The sequence below is a fragment of the Pelobates fuscus genome, chromosome 9, assembly GCF_036172605.1.
Source record: "Pelobates fuscus isolate aPelFus1 chromosome 9, aPelFus1.pri, whole genome shotgun sequence".
Taxonomy (NCBI): Eukaryota; Metazoa; Chordata; class Amphibia; order Anura; family Pelobatidae; genus Pelobates; species Pelobates fuscus.
In genome coordinates, this window is record NC_086325.1 from 22,484,242 (window position 1) to 22,502,852 (window position 18,611).

Here is an 18,611-nt window from a genome sequence, read left to right on the forward strand (position 1 = left end):
ACAGTCAGAGGAAGTGAAATGGGGGGATAGTAAGATCACACAGTCAGAAGAAGTGAAATGGGGGAATAGTAAGATCACACAGTCAGAGGAAGTGAAATAGGGGGAATAGTAAGATCACACAGTCAGAGGAAGTGAAATAGGGGGGAATAGTAAGATCACACAGTCAGAGGAAGTGAAATGGGGGGAATAGTAAGATCACACAGTCAGAGGAAGTGAAATAGGGGGGGATAGTAAGATCACACAGTCAGAGGAAGTAAAATAGGGGGGAATAGGAAGATCACACAGTCAGAAGAAGTGAAATGGGGGGAATAGTAAGATCACACAGTCAGAGGAAGTGAAATAGGGGGGATAGTAAGATCACACAGTCAGAGGAAGTGAAATAGGGGGGAATAGGAAGATCACACAGTCAGAGGAAGTGAAATAGGGGGGATAGTAAGATCACACAGTCAGAGGAAGTGAAATAGGGGGAAATGGTAAGATCACACAGTCAGAAGAAGTGAAATGGGGGGAATAGTAAGATAACACAGTCAGAGGAAGTGAAATAGGGGGGAATAGTAAGATAACATAGTCAGAGGAAGTGAAATAGGGGGGAATAGTAAGATCACACAGTCAGAGGAAGTGAAATAGGGGGAATAGTAAGATCACACAGTCAGAGGAAGTGAGATAGGGGGAATAGTAAGATCACACAGTCAGAAGAAGTGAAATAGGGGGGAATAGTAAGATCACACAGTCAGAGGAAGTGAAATGGGGGGAATAGTAAGATCACACAGTCAGAGGAAGTGAAATAGGGGGAATAGTAAGATCACACAGTCAGAGGAAGTGAAATAGGGGGGAATAGTAAGATCACACAGTCAGAGGAAGTGAAATGGGGGGAATAGTAAGATCACACAGTCAGAGGAAGTGAAATAGGGGGGGATAGTAAGATCACACAGTCAGAGGAAGTAAAATAGGGGGGAATAGGAAGATCACACAGTCAGAAGAAGTGAAATGGGGGGAATAGTAAGATCACACAGTCAGAGGAAGTGAAATAGGGGGGATAGTAAGATCACACAGTCAGAGGAAGTGAAATAGGGGGGAATAGGAAGATCACACAGTCAGAGGAAGTGAGATAGGGGGGATAGTAAGATCACACAGTCAGAGGAAGTGAAATAGGGGGAAATGGTAAGATCACACAGTCAGAAGAAGTGAAATGGGGGGAATAGTAAGATCACACAGTCAGAGGAAGTGAGATAGGGGGGATAGTAAGATCACACAGTCAGAGGAAGTGAAATAGGGGGGATAGTAAGATCACACAGTCAGAGGAAGTGAAATAGGGGGAAATGGTAAGATCACACAGTCAGAAGAAGTGAAATGGGGGGAATAGTAAGATCACACAGTCAGAGGAAGTGAAATAGGGGGGATAGTAAGATCATTCAGTCAGAGGAAGTGAAATGGGGGGAATAGGAAGATCACACAGTCAGAGGAAGTGAAATAGGGGGGATAGTAAGATCACACAGTCAGAAGAAGAGAAATATAAGCGTAGGTAACCGCTCACACAGTCCAAGAAGCAAAGTATAGAATGGAAGAGTTAGATCACAGAAACTCGGTCAGTGAGCACAGATTAGGAATAGGACCCAAGCGTTAATTAGCAGCGCATAGAATAGACCAGCAATAATCCAGTTTAACCCATAGCAGGGCACAGAATGGGATGAGTGTCTAATCCACATGAGGGTGCAGAATGGTATCAGTGACGTACCAGGTATAATCTGAATCAGGTCACAAAATGGGGCGAATGACAGCCAGCATATTTCATTTACAGAGGGGCCCTGATTCGATGAGTGATTTAAGCTTCTTTAAATTATTTACCAGGTTTTTCTCCTTAGGATAAGGGCACGTGGCTGTCTTTGGTGCAGTCTCTGCGGCAGCGTGATGCTCTCCCTGTGGTAATATTTACTTTCTCGCGCTCACGGTGTGAGCAAAACGCTGCTGCGCTGAGCACTTTGGATCTGTGCAGTACATCGGAAAAAAGTGAAGTCCAAACCTATTACACCAAGTGCCTGAGCCGCCTGCGTGGAGGGGACCGTCAGCTGCCCCAGGTGTGTATCCACTGCAGGAGTGAGTTGGTTGTCATAGAAATAGAATGGTCATGTGACTGTGTCCTTGCCGTAAAATGTAACTCATTTCCATGTATGATTTGTTTATTTTCCTCCAGTGAAGAATTGCTGTTTACATATCACTATTTATTCATTTGTATGATATGTTTATAGCAAGCAAGCGTCTGGTCCTTTGTGTGTTCATTTATACAGATACAGGTGAATTATGTTTGTCCATTCTCCATACAGGTACTGTACATGCTGGACCTCTTGAAAAGGGGCATCGGCATCCATCACAGTGGAATCCTGCCCATCCTGAAGGAGGTGGTGGAGATGTTGTTTAGCCGCGGTCTTGTTAAGGTGAGTGTATTGCTAAGCTAGTCGTCATGACGTCTAGGCACAGCCAGGCAGAATGGAGACTGTCTTTAACCCCTTAAGGACCAAACTTCTGGAATAAAAGGGAATCGTGACATGTCACACATGTCATGTGTCCTTAAGGGGTTAAGGTCACAGTGCGTTTAGTCGAGAACCTTATACTGTCTAAATCTGGTATCAAAGAGCCTTCTGTTTTTAGTTTGGGGTAAAACGAGGATAATGCAGCAATAGTTGGCACAGATTGCAGGATGGGTTTGTAGGAAAAAAAAAGTTGTTTATTTTTTTTTGTCCTTTGCAAAAGTTGTGATGGCATATTCTGTTACTGAATTTACTGTGTCCCTTCTCCTGGCTAGTTCGAAATCAATACTAATGGGCAAATATGCATTTTAGGACATATTTCAGTTGTGATAATAGAAAGATCGAAAAATACTCTTATGACCTGGAGGAATTGTTAGTCCAGTAAAAAAGGTATAAAGAGTTACTGCAATAGTTCATTTTATTTGTACACCTATGACTGAACTAAGACAGCAACACAAATAGTATCACTGTGCATTACTTTAGAATCTGCTGGTGTCTGTTGTCTGTCTTGCAGCGGCTGGCTCCACCTCTATGGCTGAGATCATCAATCTTACTGATCTCGGCCAATCCAGGAGGCTATTGCGCATGTGCGGCAAAACCCCACCCTACACCAATCAGCATCTCCGCATAGACTTTAATTGAATCAATGCATCTCCAGGGGGTGCGTTCAGCGCCTCCACGCAGAGCTAGGAAGCACCTCTAGTGGCCATCTGAGTGACTGCCACTAAAGCTGTCCCTTTTCTCTGAAAAGACAGTGTTTACATTAAAAAGCCTGCCGGGATAGACTATAGACAACAGAACCACTACTTTAAGCAATAAGGTGTACCTTTAAGCCAAGCCAAGCATGTGCATTTCGGGGTCATACCAGGCTGCTTTTGCTCTTATATGTGTCTTGCATTCATGGTTGTGAATTGTAAAACACACTAGGCTCTTCCAAACACAGTATCTCCGTGAATTTTGCAGCCTTCAGTACAAGTGAGGTGCGACCTTATCTACTTTTTTTTGGCAATGCAACGTGAAACCGACTTGGTGTATGCACTGAGGTGGGAGAGGATAAAGGTGCTTATTCTTCTTAATTTTGCCTGTGTACGTTGGCCTTGATATCATCTACTATCCGATCCCTGTAAATATTTGGGGAAGAGTTTATTCCCGGGCTAAAGTCTGTTTTATGTCGTAATCAAACACTATGTACACAGGCCATGTTTAAAGTCTAGTGTACAGCTTTAGTTGGCTCTCAGCTCGTTGCAGATAATTGGGATCTGCTTTAGTAACTGATCGCTCACAATAGGCCACAGGACAATTACTTCTGTTTAGTCTGGAATTACAAACCTTTACTGCCAGTAAACCATCTAAATGTGCAAACAGCCGTTATCTATTCCTTTAAAGCTTTGTACTTTTATACGCCGGACCACCCACTGTATAGGTCATTTCTAGGAAACTCTGGGCCATTTTCTAATAAACTGACCTGGAATTTAAAGAAGTCCAACACGGTTATTTACTAACGTGAGAATCGACGGGAATTCATAGTGAACTCCAAGTGAATGTTAAATATAAGGCAAAACTATTTGGGCCTAAATGTTGAAATTACCTTGAATTTCCAGCAATTTTTACTTTAATAAAAAATTTTATTTATATACATACTGACCGATACATACAGATTTATATACATACTGACCGATACATACAGATTTATATACATACTGACCGATACATACAGATTTATATACATACTGACCGATACATACAGATTTATATACATACTGACCGATACATACAGATTTATATACATACTGACCGATACATACAGATTTATATACATACTGACTGATACATACAGATTTATATACATACTGACCGATACATACAGATTTATATACATACTGACCGATACATACAGATTTATATACATACTGACCGATACATACAGATTTATATACATACTGACCGATACATACAGATTTATATACATACTGACTGATACATACAGATTTATATACATGCTGACCGATACATACAGATTTATATACATACTGACCGATACATACAGATTTATATACATGTTGGCCGATACATACAGATTTATTTACATGCTGACCAATACAGACAGATTTATATACATACTGACCGATACATACAGATTTATTTACATGCTGACCGATACATACAGATTTATATACATGTTGGCCGATGCATACAGATTTATATACATGCTGACCGATACATACAGATTTATATACATGCTGACCGATACATGCAGATTTATATACATACTGACCGATACATGCAGATTTATATACATACTGACCGATACATACAGATTTATATACATGTTGGCCGATACATACAGATTTATTTACATGCTGACCAATACAGACAGATTTATATACATACTGACCGATACATACAGATTTATATACATACTGACCGATACATACAGATTTATATACATGTTGGCCGATACATACAGATTTATATACATGCTGACCAATACAGACAGATTTATATACATGTTGGCCGATTCATACAGATTTATTTACATACTGACCGATACATACAGATTTATATACATGCTGACCGATACATACAGATTTATATACATGCTGACCGATACATACAGATTTATATACATACTGACCGATACATACAGATTTATATACATACTGACCGATACATACAGATTTATATACATACTGACCGATACATACAGATTTATATACATGTTGGCCGATACATACAGATTTATTTACATGCTGACCAATACAGACAGATTTATATACATGTTGGCCGATACATACAGATTTATATACATGCTGACCGATACATACAGATTTATTTACATACTGACCGATACATACAGATTTATATACATACTGACCGATACAGACAGATTTATATACATACTGACCAATACAGACAGATTTATATACATACTGACCAATACAAACAGATTTATATACATGTTGGCCGATACATACAGATTTATTTACATACTGACCAATACATACAGATTTATATACATACTGACCGATACATACAGATTTATATACATACTGACCGATACATACAGATTTATTTACATACTGACCAATACATACAGATTTATTTACATACTGACCGATACATACTGACCGATACATACAGATTTATTTACATACTGACCAATACAGACAGATTTATTTACATACTGACCGATACAGACAGATTTATTTACATACTGACCAATACAGACAGATTTATATACATGTTGGCCGATACATACAGATTTATATACATGCTGACCGATACATACAGATTTATATACATGCTGACCGATACAGACAGATTTATTTACATACTGACCAATACAGACAGATTTATATACATACTGACCGATACATACAGATTTTATATACATGCTAACCGATACATACAGATTTATTTACATACTGACCAATACATACAGATTTATATACATACTGACCGATACATACAGATTTATATACATACTGACCGATACATACAGATTTATATACATACTGACTGATACATACAGATTTATATACATGCTGACCGATACATACAGATTTATATACATACTGACCGATACATACAGATTTATATACATGTTGGCCGATACATACAGATTTATTTACATGCTGACCAATACAGACAGATTTATATACATACTGACCGATACATACAGATTTATTTACATGCTGACCGATACATACAGATTTATATACATGTTGGCCGATGCATACAGATTTATATACATGCTGACCGATACATACAGATTTATATACATGCTGACCGATACATGCAGATTTATATACATACTGACCGATACATGCAGATTTATATACATACTGACCGATACATACAGATTTATATACATGTTGGCCGATACATACAGATTTATTTACATGCTGACCAATACAGACAGATTTATATACATACTGACCGATACATACAGATTTATATACATACTGACCGATACATACAGATTTATATACATGTTGGCCGATACATACAGATTTATATACATGCTGACCAATACAGACAGATTTATATACATGTTGGCCGATTCATACAGATTTATTTACATACTGACCGATACATACAGATTTATATACATGCTGACCGATACATACAGATTTATATACATGCTGACCGATACATACAGATTTATATACATACTGACCGATACATACAGATTTATATACATACTGACCGATACATACAGATTTATATACATACTGACCGATACATACAGATTTATATACATGTTGGCCGATACATACAGATTTATTTACATGCTGACCAATACAGACAGATTTATATACATGTTGGCCGATACATACAGATTTATATACATGCTGACCGATACATACAGATTTATATATATACTGACCCACACATACAGATTTATATACATACTGACCGATACATACAGATTTATATACATGTTGGCCGATACATACAGATTTATTTACATGCTGACCAATACAGACAGATTTATATACATGTTGGCCGATACATACAGATTTATATACATGCTGACCGATACATACAGATTTATTTACATACTGACCGATACATACAGATTTATATACATACTGACCGATACAGACAGATTTATATACATACTGACCAATACAGACAGATTTATATACATACTGACCAATACAAACAGATTTATATACATGTTGGCCGATACATACAGATTTATTTACATACTGACCAATACATACAGATTTATATACATACTGACCGATACATACAGATTTATATACATACTGACCGATACATACAGATTTATTTACATACTGACCAATACATACAGATTTATTTACATACTGACCGATACATACTGACCGATACATACAGATTTATTTACATACTGACCAATACAGACAGATTTATTTACATACTGACCGATACAGACAGATTTATTTACATACTGACCAATACAGACAGATTTATATACATGTTGGCCGATACATACAGATTTATATACATGCTGACCGATACATACAGATTTATATACATGCTGACCGATACAGACAGATTTATTTACATACTGACCAATACAGACAGATTTATATACATACTGACCGATACATACAGATTTTATATACATGCTAACCGATACATACAGATTTATTTACATACTGACCAATACAGACAGATTTATATACATGTTGGCCGATACATACAGATTTATATACATGTTGGCCGATACATACAGATTTATATACATGTTGGCCGATTCATACAGATTTATTTACATACTGACCGATACATACAGATTTATATACATGCTGACCGATGCATACAGATTTATCTACATGCTGACCGATGCATACAGATTTATATATATGCTGACTGATACCTACAGATTTATATACATTCTGATCGATACATACACATTTGGGAACATACTGACCGATACAGACAGATTTATATACATGCTGACCGATGCATACAGATTTATATACATGCTTACTGATACGTACAGATTTATATACATTCTAACCGATACAGAGCGCGATGCTCTCCCCTGTTAAACCCTTCTAATGATGCGAAGTTACATTTTTCACGATGGCGGGTTTATTGATCAGAGCACAGTTAACGTGTCCACTTGGAGATTTAGGACTGACTCTGCCTCTCCATAGTACGTACATAGATTATAGAGATACTACTGGCGTTTCTCAAAGTTTTAAACCATGTATATAAGGGGACAATTAGAAATTGTACAGTTACTGTAGGATATTTTAACATTCAAGGGACACATACTGAGACATTTCTTAATACTATTTTCACATTACCCAGTAAAGCCCCTTATCCCCCCATTACTATAACTATTTAGCATGAAATCATAAATTACACATGGACAGTTGGACAAAGAAGATACATTTTATAAATACAAATTGCTTTTTGGTGATAGGTTTTGTCTTGACGGTTTTCACCATCACCAGCAGGTAGCTTTGTTTCTAATACAGTATGATGGTCTCATGAAGTTGTCAGTGTATTACCGCTCTCTCCTGGCCTCACTATCCTGCTCAGATTAGACATGTCTGATCTTAGTTCTGATCTATATACCCCAGTATAACACACCTCTGCCGTGTCTCTTAGATCCTTTTTGCCACTGAAACCTTCGCTATGGGAGTCAACATGCCCGCTCGTACTGTGGTGTTTGACTCCATAAGAAAACATGATGGTTCCGTCTTCCGAGACCTAACGCCAGGTATGCCAGAGGTAGTGGGCAGTAGTTCTAAAGACAAAGTCTGGATACTAAAAGTGGAGCTGTCCATTGCAACATTCCTTTGGTTTCCATGGTTCTTTTCTCCAGATTTGCTCTTGACATATCCGCTGTGAGATTTTATACGAGCATACTGATATTTTATTGTTATTATTAATAATAATACATTGTTATTTTTAAATAGCACAGAGAATGCCAGATACAGGATGTGTAATAAAGTGATCTATAAAATGGCTAACTTGTGGATGTTTTATTACAAACCTAAATAGTTATTGTTTTAGTTTATTATATCATGATTCATTTTACCATATAAACATCTACTTTTCCGAGTTTAATATAAATAGATTATTTTTCATTTTGCTGTAAATGGATAATCTCACATCTTTCGCAGCAAATGTTCAATGCTTTAATAGGTATTTTGTGTTTACCGTAAGCAGCTGGCAATTTAATTTCACCACGAGTAGATATTTCCTTATTACGACGAAAAGTAGGTTGTTTTATTGAATTTCTCATTTACGTAAGTTTACCTGGAGTACGTAGATCTGTTTACTGAAAGCAGATCATTTTTTAACTCTACAAAGAGTATATTGTTTTATGTATCTTCTGCAGCAACATTTTTACTTTAAGCAATTCGTATATTGATTTTTGCACTATTACCGTTTTTTGGGCAGTAAGCATTTTATAGATATATTTCAATCCTGTTGTATTTATAGTGCATTTCTCATGGTACAAATGGTATATAAATTCACTTCCTTTTCAGGAGAGTATATACAGATGGCCGGTCGCGCTGGGCGCCGAGGTCTAGATACTACAGGCATGGTGATAATATTGTGTAAAACGGACGTGCCGGAAATGAGCGATCTCCACAAGATGATGCTGGTGAGAAAACTGTGATCAACCATAGAACTTGCACTCTATAATTTTCCAAGGTTGTGAGGGTAACTCCTTGCACCATAACAACTACAATATGCTGCAGTGATTATGGTGCTAAGAGTGCTCCATTGAAGTGACTTCACTAAGCGCTGAGTACATTGAAGATTTAACACCCTAGAATATCTCCTGACTTCCACTCAAGCTAAAACTTGAAAGCTGAATGAATCCATAATGCTGCAGATTCTCACGGTTTGTTTTGTGTTGTCTCTGTCTTTGTCATCTTTTGTTCATTCTTCTGGGTCTCCTTCTCTCCCACTTTATTACTATCTGTTTTCTTTCCATGTTTCTTGCTGTCCTCTTGTCTTGCTCACCATCCACTATCCCCACATTCTATTCTCCACTCTCATCTTGTTCAGGGCAAGCCCACTCAACTGCACTCTCAGTTTCGTCTGACATACTCCATGATCCTTAATCTTCTACGAGTTGAAGCTCTGCGGGTGGAAGATATGATGAAAAGGAGTTTTGCTGAATCAAGGACACAAAAAGACAGCAAAGTAAGGCCATCCCTTCCTATGAATGATGAGACCCCTTCGCCTCCTCTGCCACTGCTCTGCAGGTAACTCAATAACCTCTTGTGTTTGACAGGCACATGAACAACGAATAAAGCATCTAACCAAGTCCCTGGCAGATATGGGGGACATCGAGTGTACAGGCGACCTTGCAGATCTCCATGACTACTTTGTGACGGTTCAGGAGCTGATCCATACCAGAGAACTCTTGCAGGTAAGATCCAGACATCTTGATATGGCTGCCACAAAATATAATATTCTATTAAAGCTTTACCTCTGCTTTGTACATGTAAAAGAGGCAACAGACCTTGACTTTATGTAAGCAAGTTCTTCAGCATTGGGATATACAGCTAGTCCCCACTTTCTCCAGCCTGTACGACTGAAAATCTGTTTGGTTTTATAAAAAGTTTGCTAGCTGTGACACTTTATATTTCAGGCTGTGAAATATTTGTAATGAAATGAATGGCTAATTAAAGGATTTAATTACTAAAACTATTTTTCATATGTTGACCCGTCTAGAGCTTCCAAACAATGTGTTCTGGTCTGTTAGCCAACAAAAAATAAACCTTGAGAACCCGAGAACTACATCTAAAATCTTACACTTTTTGCTTCTCTAGAGAAGGGTGGTCGAGTCTATTAACGGAATGAAATGTTTGAGTGTGGGACGTGTCATCATTATTAGAACAGACTATCACCAGTGGGTGCCTGGAGTCATCCTACAGGTATGGTATGGCCTGAAATAATAGCCAATACAAGCTTTGATTATATGGGGCACTCAGCCAATTTTGTATTATTCCCGCAGGTATCATCCGATGCCTCAAATAGGATCTACACTACCTTGGTTCTATGTGAGAAGAGGAGAGATGGAGGAGCAGCCCCAATAGAAAAGGAAAAAGATAAGAAAAGTGCTCCTACACCGGATGATATACTGATTGGCAAAGTATACAGACCGGAGGGTGAGCTATTAACATGTCGGCAATCTATTCATACATGAATGTTGTCATCTGTGTGAGATAATTTAAGAGGACTCGGTTTAGAAAATATAGTGTTAATGGTGGAAACAAGGAAAGACAACATCGGCAGATGGAGGGTGAGAGTATAGAGCGTGTTGACCAAACAGGATGATAAGATTTTGTCTTTGGTTTTGTTATGAATAACAAGGTAACAGTAAAAGGTGTTCTTTCTGAACTGTGATGGGAAGTTTTAGAAGGATAAAGAATGGCCACACGTTGCAAGCAGGGAACCCACCTCCACATGTTCTATCGGAGTGATGCTTTATTATATTGTTTTCTCCAGGGCCCTGTGATCACAAACTCCTCAAGCTCCAGCCCGCTGACATTGTTCTTGTGACCGGGAAAACATTGCGAGTTAATGCCGACAAAGTTCTGGATGATATCAGCAGAAGTCAGACCCCTCGCTATAGGTACCTTCCCCAGATCATGAAGTCATGAGTGGCGCCTGAACATTTCACCCTTTGTTCTCTCTTTACCCATTGTCCTGTCTGTATCTTTGTTCCATTACTACGTCTCCCCTCTCCTTCCTGTATTTACATGCTTCTTCATATGGATTTGACTTCATTAATACCTAATCCATGCTTCTTTCATCCTCGTCACAGGAACGATCCTCCAGGTCCCGCAGTGTCTGCTGTAACCCAGGAGCTGTCCCGGCTTTCAGATCTGCCGCCAGGGTCTTTACCTTTCCTCTGTCCCGTCAATGACCTTCAGCTAAAAGACATGGAGGTGGTGGAGGCAGTTAGCAGGACTAGAAGATTAGAAGCAGCATTAAGAGGGTTCAGCTGCCCCAACAGTCCCAGATTTAATTCCCAAGTAGGTTCAGCACTTATTTCCATCACCTTCAATGTACACAATCAGCATGTGCATCATGTATACCACGTATAATTATGTAATAGGCTTTCCCATTAACAAGGGTTTAATCCCATTGTACAGTGCTACGGAATTTGCTGGCGCTATATAAATAATATGTCTCTAAATTTTTTATATCATTCAGTATCTCCAAGTAGAACAGAGATCAGATGTGTTGGATGAACTGGATCGACTCCGCTTCCTGACGTCCGATCAGTCATTGAGCCTTTTGCCGGAGTATCAACAGAGAATCAAAGTGAGCTATTGGGGTGAAGGGAGAAATGGTATCAGAAGATAAGGAAATCCAATGAAAGACGAGTGAAAGGGGGGGGCCTATAGCATAGTCAGCAACACAGGGTGTCTGTGCTTACCATACAAATGAACCGAACAGGGAGGGCTTGAAGAAAGGAATACGCTGGAAATCTGCAAAGGGAAAAGATGGAGAGGTATATGTTTGGGGTCATTGTGAGATGTGAAAATCCTATAAAGGGACTTTTTAAGGGATTACATAGGTAGAAACTGAAAGGCATTTGGGGAGTGACTGATTTAAAGGGATTCCAGTGGTTATGCCTGAAAATGATTCTGGGAGTTTGGAAGGAGTGGGGCTGGGGAAAGAGAAGCAAAATGGATGATTTTTGTGGATTGGAAAAGATGGTTCATAGTTGTGTAAAAGTAAATTGATGCAGCGAGGTATGTAAATGATCTCTCTCGGTCTTGCTTTCTTTTATTATTGTCCTCTGTACAACTAGGAATTTATTAACTAATTCTGTCATGATGTTTCCTGTTACTTACGGCTATATTTATGAATTGCATTTTCCCCGCATGCATTTAGGTTCTACGCACTCTCCAGTATATAGATGATGGAGGAGCGGTGCAGCTAAAGGGCAGGGTGGCCTGTGAGGTCAGCAGCCATGAGCTCTTGGTGACCGAGCTGGTCCTGGATGGAGCTCTGTCTCCCCTCAATCCAGAGGAAATCGCTGCTCTGCTCTCATGCCTGGTCTTCCAGCACAAAACACAATGTGAGCCTCGGCTGACTGACACACTGAAGGAGGTGAGGGAATATATATTAAGAAAGGTCTTTAACGGTATTCCTCTAAGTTCTGAAAAACTCTATGCAAAAACAATATGAGACCATCACTTAACACAAGCAATAGATTTACTTATAAAGTAAGTTGTAACAATATAACCACAATTCTGCAACTTCCAAGTGCTCAGGTTCCCGCAATAGATCACTAAAGCCCCTATGTGGCTGCATAAACTGCTCATTATGTCATCAATGGCCTCGGCTATGACTGGCTGGTTTAAAGTCACATGATTCTAGTGAATCATTCTGTTATGGCTGGTAATGATCATGTTTATCTTGGCGTGTATTTAAAAGTAGATCCATGATATGTTTTCTTTGTTTTATGATGAACTATTAGCTGTTCAAAACTATAGAACTACCACCGGTACATTTGGGTTTCATCCTGGGAAACATTTTCATGTTGGACACCAGACTGGCAAGCAGCCACATGCTCTGTTTATGTTAATTGTAAAAGGGAACATGTGTTTCATTAATGAAACGTTTCATTTCTAGTTTATAATTAAGAGATGATTGATCGTGAACGCAATTACTATTGTACATATGTTTATACTGTAACATTGCAACATATTTTCTCATGTTCTGTTACCTTGCACAGGGCATCAAGAAAGTGCGGTCGTTAGCTGAGCGCTTGGCCGAGGTACAGAGAGAATGTGGACTACGGGAATCTGTGGAAGACTATGTGGCACAATACAAGTTTGGCTTGACAGAAGTTGTCTATGAATGGGCACGTGGCATGGTATGTAGTGAATACCAGAGTGCTGCAGGGTAGGGAGTGATGGAAAATGTATATTTTGGGGCTTGTACTGCACACATTCTGCACACAGTGTGCACACGGTCAGCTAATCTGGCATTAGTTGGTATGACAATTCTGAAGTATGAATTCTACTTTATCAGACCAATTAAGTTCAAAAGAACCATTGGCAACCCCCAGTGTCAAACCATTTGTAAATTATTTGACAGATTACCAGCGGATAGCTTAGTGACTCCTGGTACCATAACCACTCAAGCACACTAAACTGGTTATGGTGCCCAGAGTGTTTCTTTGTCTAAATAATCTGTAATCTAACACTGCTCCTTCCCCAGCCATTCTCCGAGATCATGACGCTGACAGACATCCAGGAAGGCCTTATCGTGCGTTGTGTTCAGAGACTGGATGAAGCATGCCGGGATGTACGCTCCGCTGCACGGCTGGTAGGCGATGCTACACTTTGCGCCAAGATGGATGCAGCGTCCCAGCTCATCAAGAGAGACATCGTCTTCGCTGCCAGCTTGTACACCCAATAACCTGCACCAAGAGGTCAGTTGTGTTTTTGTCCTTTGTGAACACCAGCCTATTAGATCTCAGTGTAGATATCTGGTTTCTAAATGTTGAAAAAATACACACAAAACAAGCTTTATTAAAGTATATCTGTTGGTAGTGGAAATTAAACAGGAATTTGTGCGGGAATCATCGGGTAGGATATGTAGCGTTTCCAAGCAGGACCAATAGGGCAGGTAGAGAGCATGGAGTGGGTAGGAGTGTTACATTATGTGTTAAGAAACATCGGAATCCATACTGTAAACGGTGCAGACATTATATGCTGTCATTTATTTAGAACAAATATCCAAATAAAATAATTCAGATAACAGATAAACCAAGTAAAACACAATTATAACATAAAGACATAAAATGTGGAAGTAGAGACGATAAGGCAGACCTCACTAGAGCAATGAGGAGCACAGAGCACCCTCTATATTTAACCCTTTACTGCTAAATGCTGATGACAAATACACTTTTTCAATCTGAAGCCTCCAACAACAATCTGCTTCCAACACAGAGTCCTATATTATCACAAGCAGAGATGGCGTAGGCGCTCACTATAGCATACAATGGGTGGCAGCGGTAAATCGATAAGGATTCCCAAAAACCTTGTGTAAAGATATATATATATATATATGGTGTGTATATATATCTGTATAACACACTATAAAGGTATTCTTTATCAAGTTTCACCATTAGGCGCAGTTTATCACCAATTGTTGTAACATATATTATCACAAACCTACTACTCACCTGGGTTCTAATTCCAACTAATCTGATTTTCTTTCTGAACTCTCTCTTCTATATTGAAACGCAGACCCCCCAGTGTTTGGAGATGAAAATGGATTTTCTGTAATAATGTCGTCGTACTACAATCTATCAAACAAGGCCCAGAAGGCAGAATCCAGCCTAATGAATTCACACTCACCCATCAACTAACTAACCGTGGCAAATGCTTTCCCACAGGGTATCGGGCAAAACGGCCTCAGGGATGGCAAGGTTTAACCTCTGTGAGGTGTGCCTTCTGTCAATTGGAGGATCCAGCAGGATTTATTACGCAGTACCTGGTATTGCACGAATTGGTGAAGTACCTGTCTTATTTGTTCTGCAGGGTCAAAGCTGTGAATTACAGTATAAACCACATATTAAACCTTCATTTCTCTCTATGTCTTGAGTCGTGTTTTACAGTTTAGTGATTTGCTTTTATCTTGTAGAAGGATTTCACGTGAGCTTTGAAAACAATCTTCACCCTTAAAAACACTCTTCTTTCAGGGATGGGCTCTCCAGTGCTGTTCTCTCTACTCCGTGTATATCTCATATGGTAAAGGAAACTACGCGCAGTATAGAGAAAAAACTAAATAAACACAACAAATGTACATTAAATCCTAAGCAGTGAGTCCAATAAATAAGTAAACTGGTGGGAGCCCCCTCCCCGACACAAAGAATCTTCAACAATCTGATTTCATCAGCTCAGAAGTTGACATAGAATAAAATCATAGCAAGTTATGTGGTACCAAATTGTGATTATAAGATTTAAATGTGTTAACAAATAACACATGGTTAGCAGTGACCGTAAGGCTGAGAAAGATTAGCGAGCGTTACCCACCTCGCCACATGTTAAGATATTTATGTATATCAGAGCTTTTCATTCAGTGTGTCTCACATTTGGTTTTGTTTTTGTTTGTTTTGGGGTTTTCTTTTTTGTTTTCTTTTTTTAAAAGGAAATTTAAAAAAAAATTTAATTTAACAAAATAAATGTACAATGAGCGGCTTACTATTAATTAATGAGAGGTCAGCTTTCCAAATGAGCACACAACTGACGCCACTGCACTTTGATGGCTAAGCTTTACTTTAATCTTCATTAAAAAACAATAGTAATAATGTTATGAGTGTTGCTAGTTAGTGATAACTAGATCTATAGGCTCTCATTTGAGTAGATTTTCCAACCGCCCTTCCTTATATGGTGTAATAACAGTTTTACACTATTTGCTTTTTCCTTTTCTTCCCCCACATGTTCTCAATTTGAGTAATCGATTGCACAAAGAGTAGTATCTGTTTTGGTTATACACATTCCCACCAGGTGGTGTTATTAATAAGCACTACACTTATTCCCTATTTCTTACATTTTGGGGTGAAAGACACGAGTGGACAGCTGCTGTTGGGGAATATTCACTAAACAGTGCGTGTAATGCTTCAGAGCAGAGTACACGGTATTACTAGCTAGGATCCGACATAAGGATTAATGTGAGACCGGATGTGACAAAAGGTAAAGGTGGCGAGACAAGGACGAGTTGAAATCTCTTCAGTAACTACAAAAATCCAGACTCATGGTGTACAAAATAGAGGTCTGGGTAGAGTGGCTGTGGGACAAAGACCATTGATATTTCCATAGATATTCTAATTCTATTAAAGTGTCTGTGTCAGTTTTCAGCTTTTCATCAGATAGAATCTTATGGCAGTGACAATCTTTGTCAATGGGTGAGGTTTTCACTGACACAGGCAGCTGTTTCCCATCAACAGTTGGTCTCGTCAGCTGATAGGAAGAATAAGCCTATGCAATATATGACTATGGTACCTTATTACACAAGAGCAAAGGTTTCCATGGAAGAACTCGTGAGATCTTCTATCGACCCTATTTAAACACTTGCGTATGCGTTTGGGTACAGTTGTGACAGTGTCTCCTGGCAGGTGAAATTCCCAGAAGCTGAAGAAACCTAACAAAAGAAAGATGGCCGCACTAAGGAGAGCGAAATTGAGGAAAGTAAATCCCCCTAACGTCTCCACCTGGTCTACCACCATATGCCAGGGGGGTCGCTGCAAAAGAAAATCAAATGACAGTGCAGCTGTAATGTAATGTAATGTTTTGAGGGGTAGTGTTTAGCTATGAGGTTAGAGGTGGGGATAATCGCAACAAAGCAAAGCAATGAGCTAAACATGCCACGTGTAAGGTGATGTAATGCAAGTTGGACAACACTCGAGGCAGCTGGAATAGGTTTCTTTGAGAAAGACGTGGGCTGAGATGTAGTAATGTAGCATGAATTTATAACGGAGGACGTTGGGTGACGTGTGAACAATCCACCAGCTTAGCTTTGGTGTACAGGAAGTTGGTTTGGGCTTCAGTTTGTACGCGGGGCTTCCACTTGTGAATGTTCTGAAGAGAGTGTTATGTTTCCTGCTTCCTGGTTAAGGAAAGAGAAAGTTGGAAATGGGTCAAGAAGAAGCTGGCGATTAGTGAAAAATTGTAAAAGGGCGAGAAACGGATAAAAGGAAGGAAAGTACAAACCCTACACTGGGTTTCTGTCACCAGATTTTCAGGTGCTGGTAAGCTGAAAGCCACCATACAATAGAGGACGAACAGTCATTAGAGAAATGGCAGATTACAGTGACACTTAAGAAGTTAAAGATGCTGAACAATAACCCTTTTGGTGCCAAAGGTGTGTATGAGGGTACCCCTGGGACTGAAGGGATTAGAAGATCATAATTTGAGGTTAACTTTTTGGAGATAGCATTGCAGAGGGCACAGTCAAACAGGAACATTGAGAGGAATTATCACACATCCCTTTGGAATTACTCATTTTATTTACCTGTGATAAAGCAAATCTAGTGAATACATTAACTTATGGTAAAGTACAAGATTGGCAAAAGAACTATGACATTGTTTGTCAATTCTCAGAGCGGTCACTAGGGATGGCGCATAAAGGAGGCCTTTTATCATGCACAGTGCAAAATGGTCTATGGAAAATCCATGTATTGTGAACTCTGTGCATAAGATAAACAGACAGAACTGATATAATTCACTGCAATTTTGTGGTTCAGCTCGAGTTCTCACTTTAGTGAATAGCCCTCTGTGTATATCGCCTCCTGCTAACATAACATAACAACATGTGTGCTGTCAAACATGGCATGGCATTCTGCTCTATAGCATAGAGTTCCAAACACAAAAACAACGCTCCCGTATTTACGTTCCATTTGTACAACTAACTTTAGTCTACGGCAAAATGGCCGCCGCCGCACGCACTACGTTGCGTCAGGCGTTTAGAACTCTAAATGTTAATGTGGTCTGTGCGCAAGATTGACAGCCAGTGTTGTGACGTCACTGGAGGCACACGCGACGGAAGTGACTTTCTGTTGTGGTTGGCAGGAGAGACGAACTTCCG

General features: G+C 39.2%; 1 protein-coding gene across 1 annotated transcript in view; it reads left to right on the forward strand.

Annotated features, from left to right (window-relative positions):
• The window catches only part of SKIC2 (SKI2 subunit of superkiller complex), a 29,578-nt gene extending 15,120 nt beyond the window's left edge, over positions 1-14,458 (forward strand). Inside the window, exons 17-30 of the mRNA XM_063431470.1 lie at positions 1,863-2,075; positions 2,322-2,432; positions 8,640-8,751; positions 9,527-9,645; positions 10,056-10,193; positions 10,285-10,422; positions 10,826-10,930; positions 11,011-11,164; positions 11,505-11,631; positions 11,824-12,034; positions 12,216-12,326; positions 12,903-13,121; positions 13,750-13,890; positions 14,238-14,458. Of these exons, the coding sequence (XP_063287540.1) occupies positions 1,863-2,075; positions 2,322-2,432; positions 8,640-8,751; positions 9,527-9,645; positions 10,056-10,193; positions 10,285-10,422; positions 10,826-10,930; positions 11,011-11,164; positions 11,505-11,631; positions 11,824-12,034; positions 12,216-12,326; positions 12,903-13,121; positions 13,750-13,890; positions 14,238-14,438 (2,100 nt within the window). The 3' untranslated portion in view covers positions 14,439-14,458. The remainder of the gene's footprint in view (positions 1-1,862; positions 2,076-2,321; positions 2,433-8,639; positions 8,752-9,526; positions 9,646-10,055; positions 10,194-10,284; positions 10,423-10,825; positions 10,931-11,010; positions 11,165-11,504; positions 11,632-11,823; positions 12,035-12,215; positions 12,327-12,902; positions 13,122-13,749; positions 13,891-14,237) is intronic.
• Positions 14,459-18,611: the final 4,153 nt, after the last annotated feature.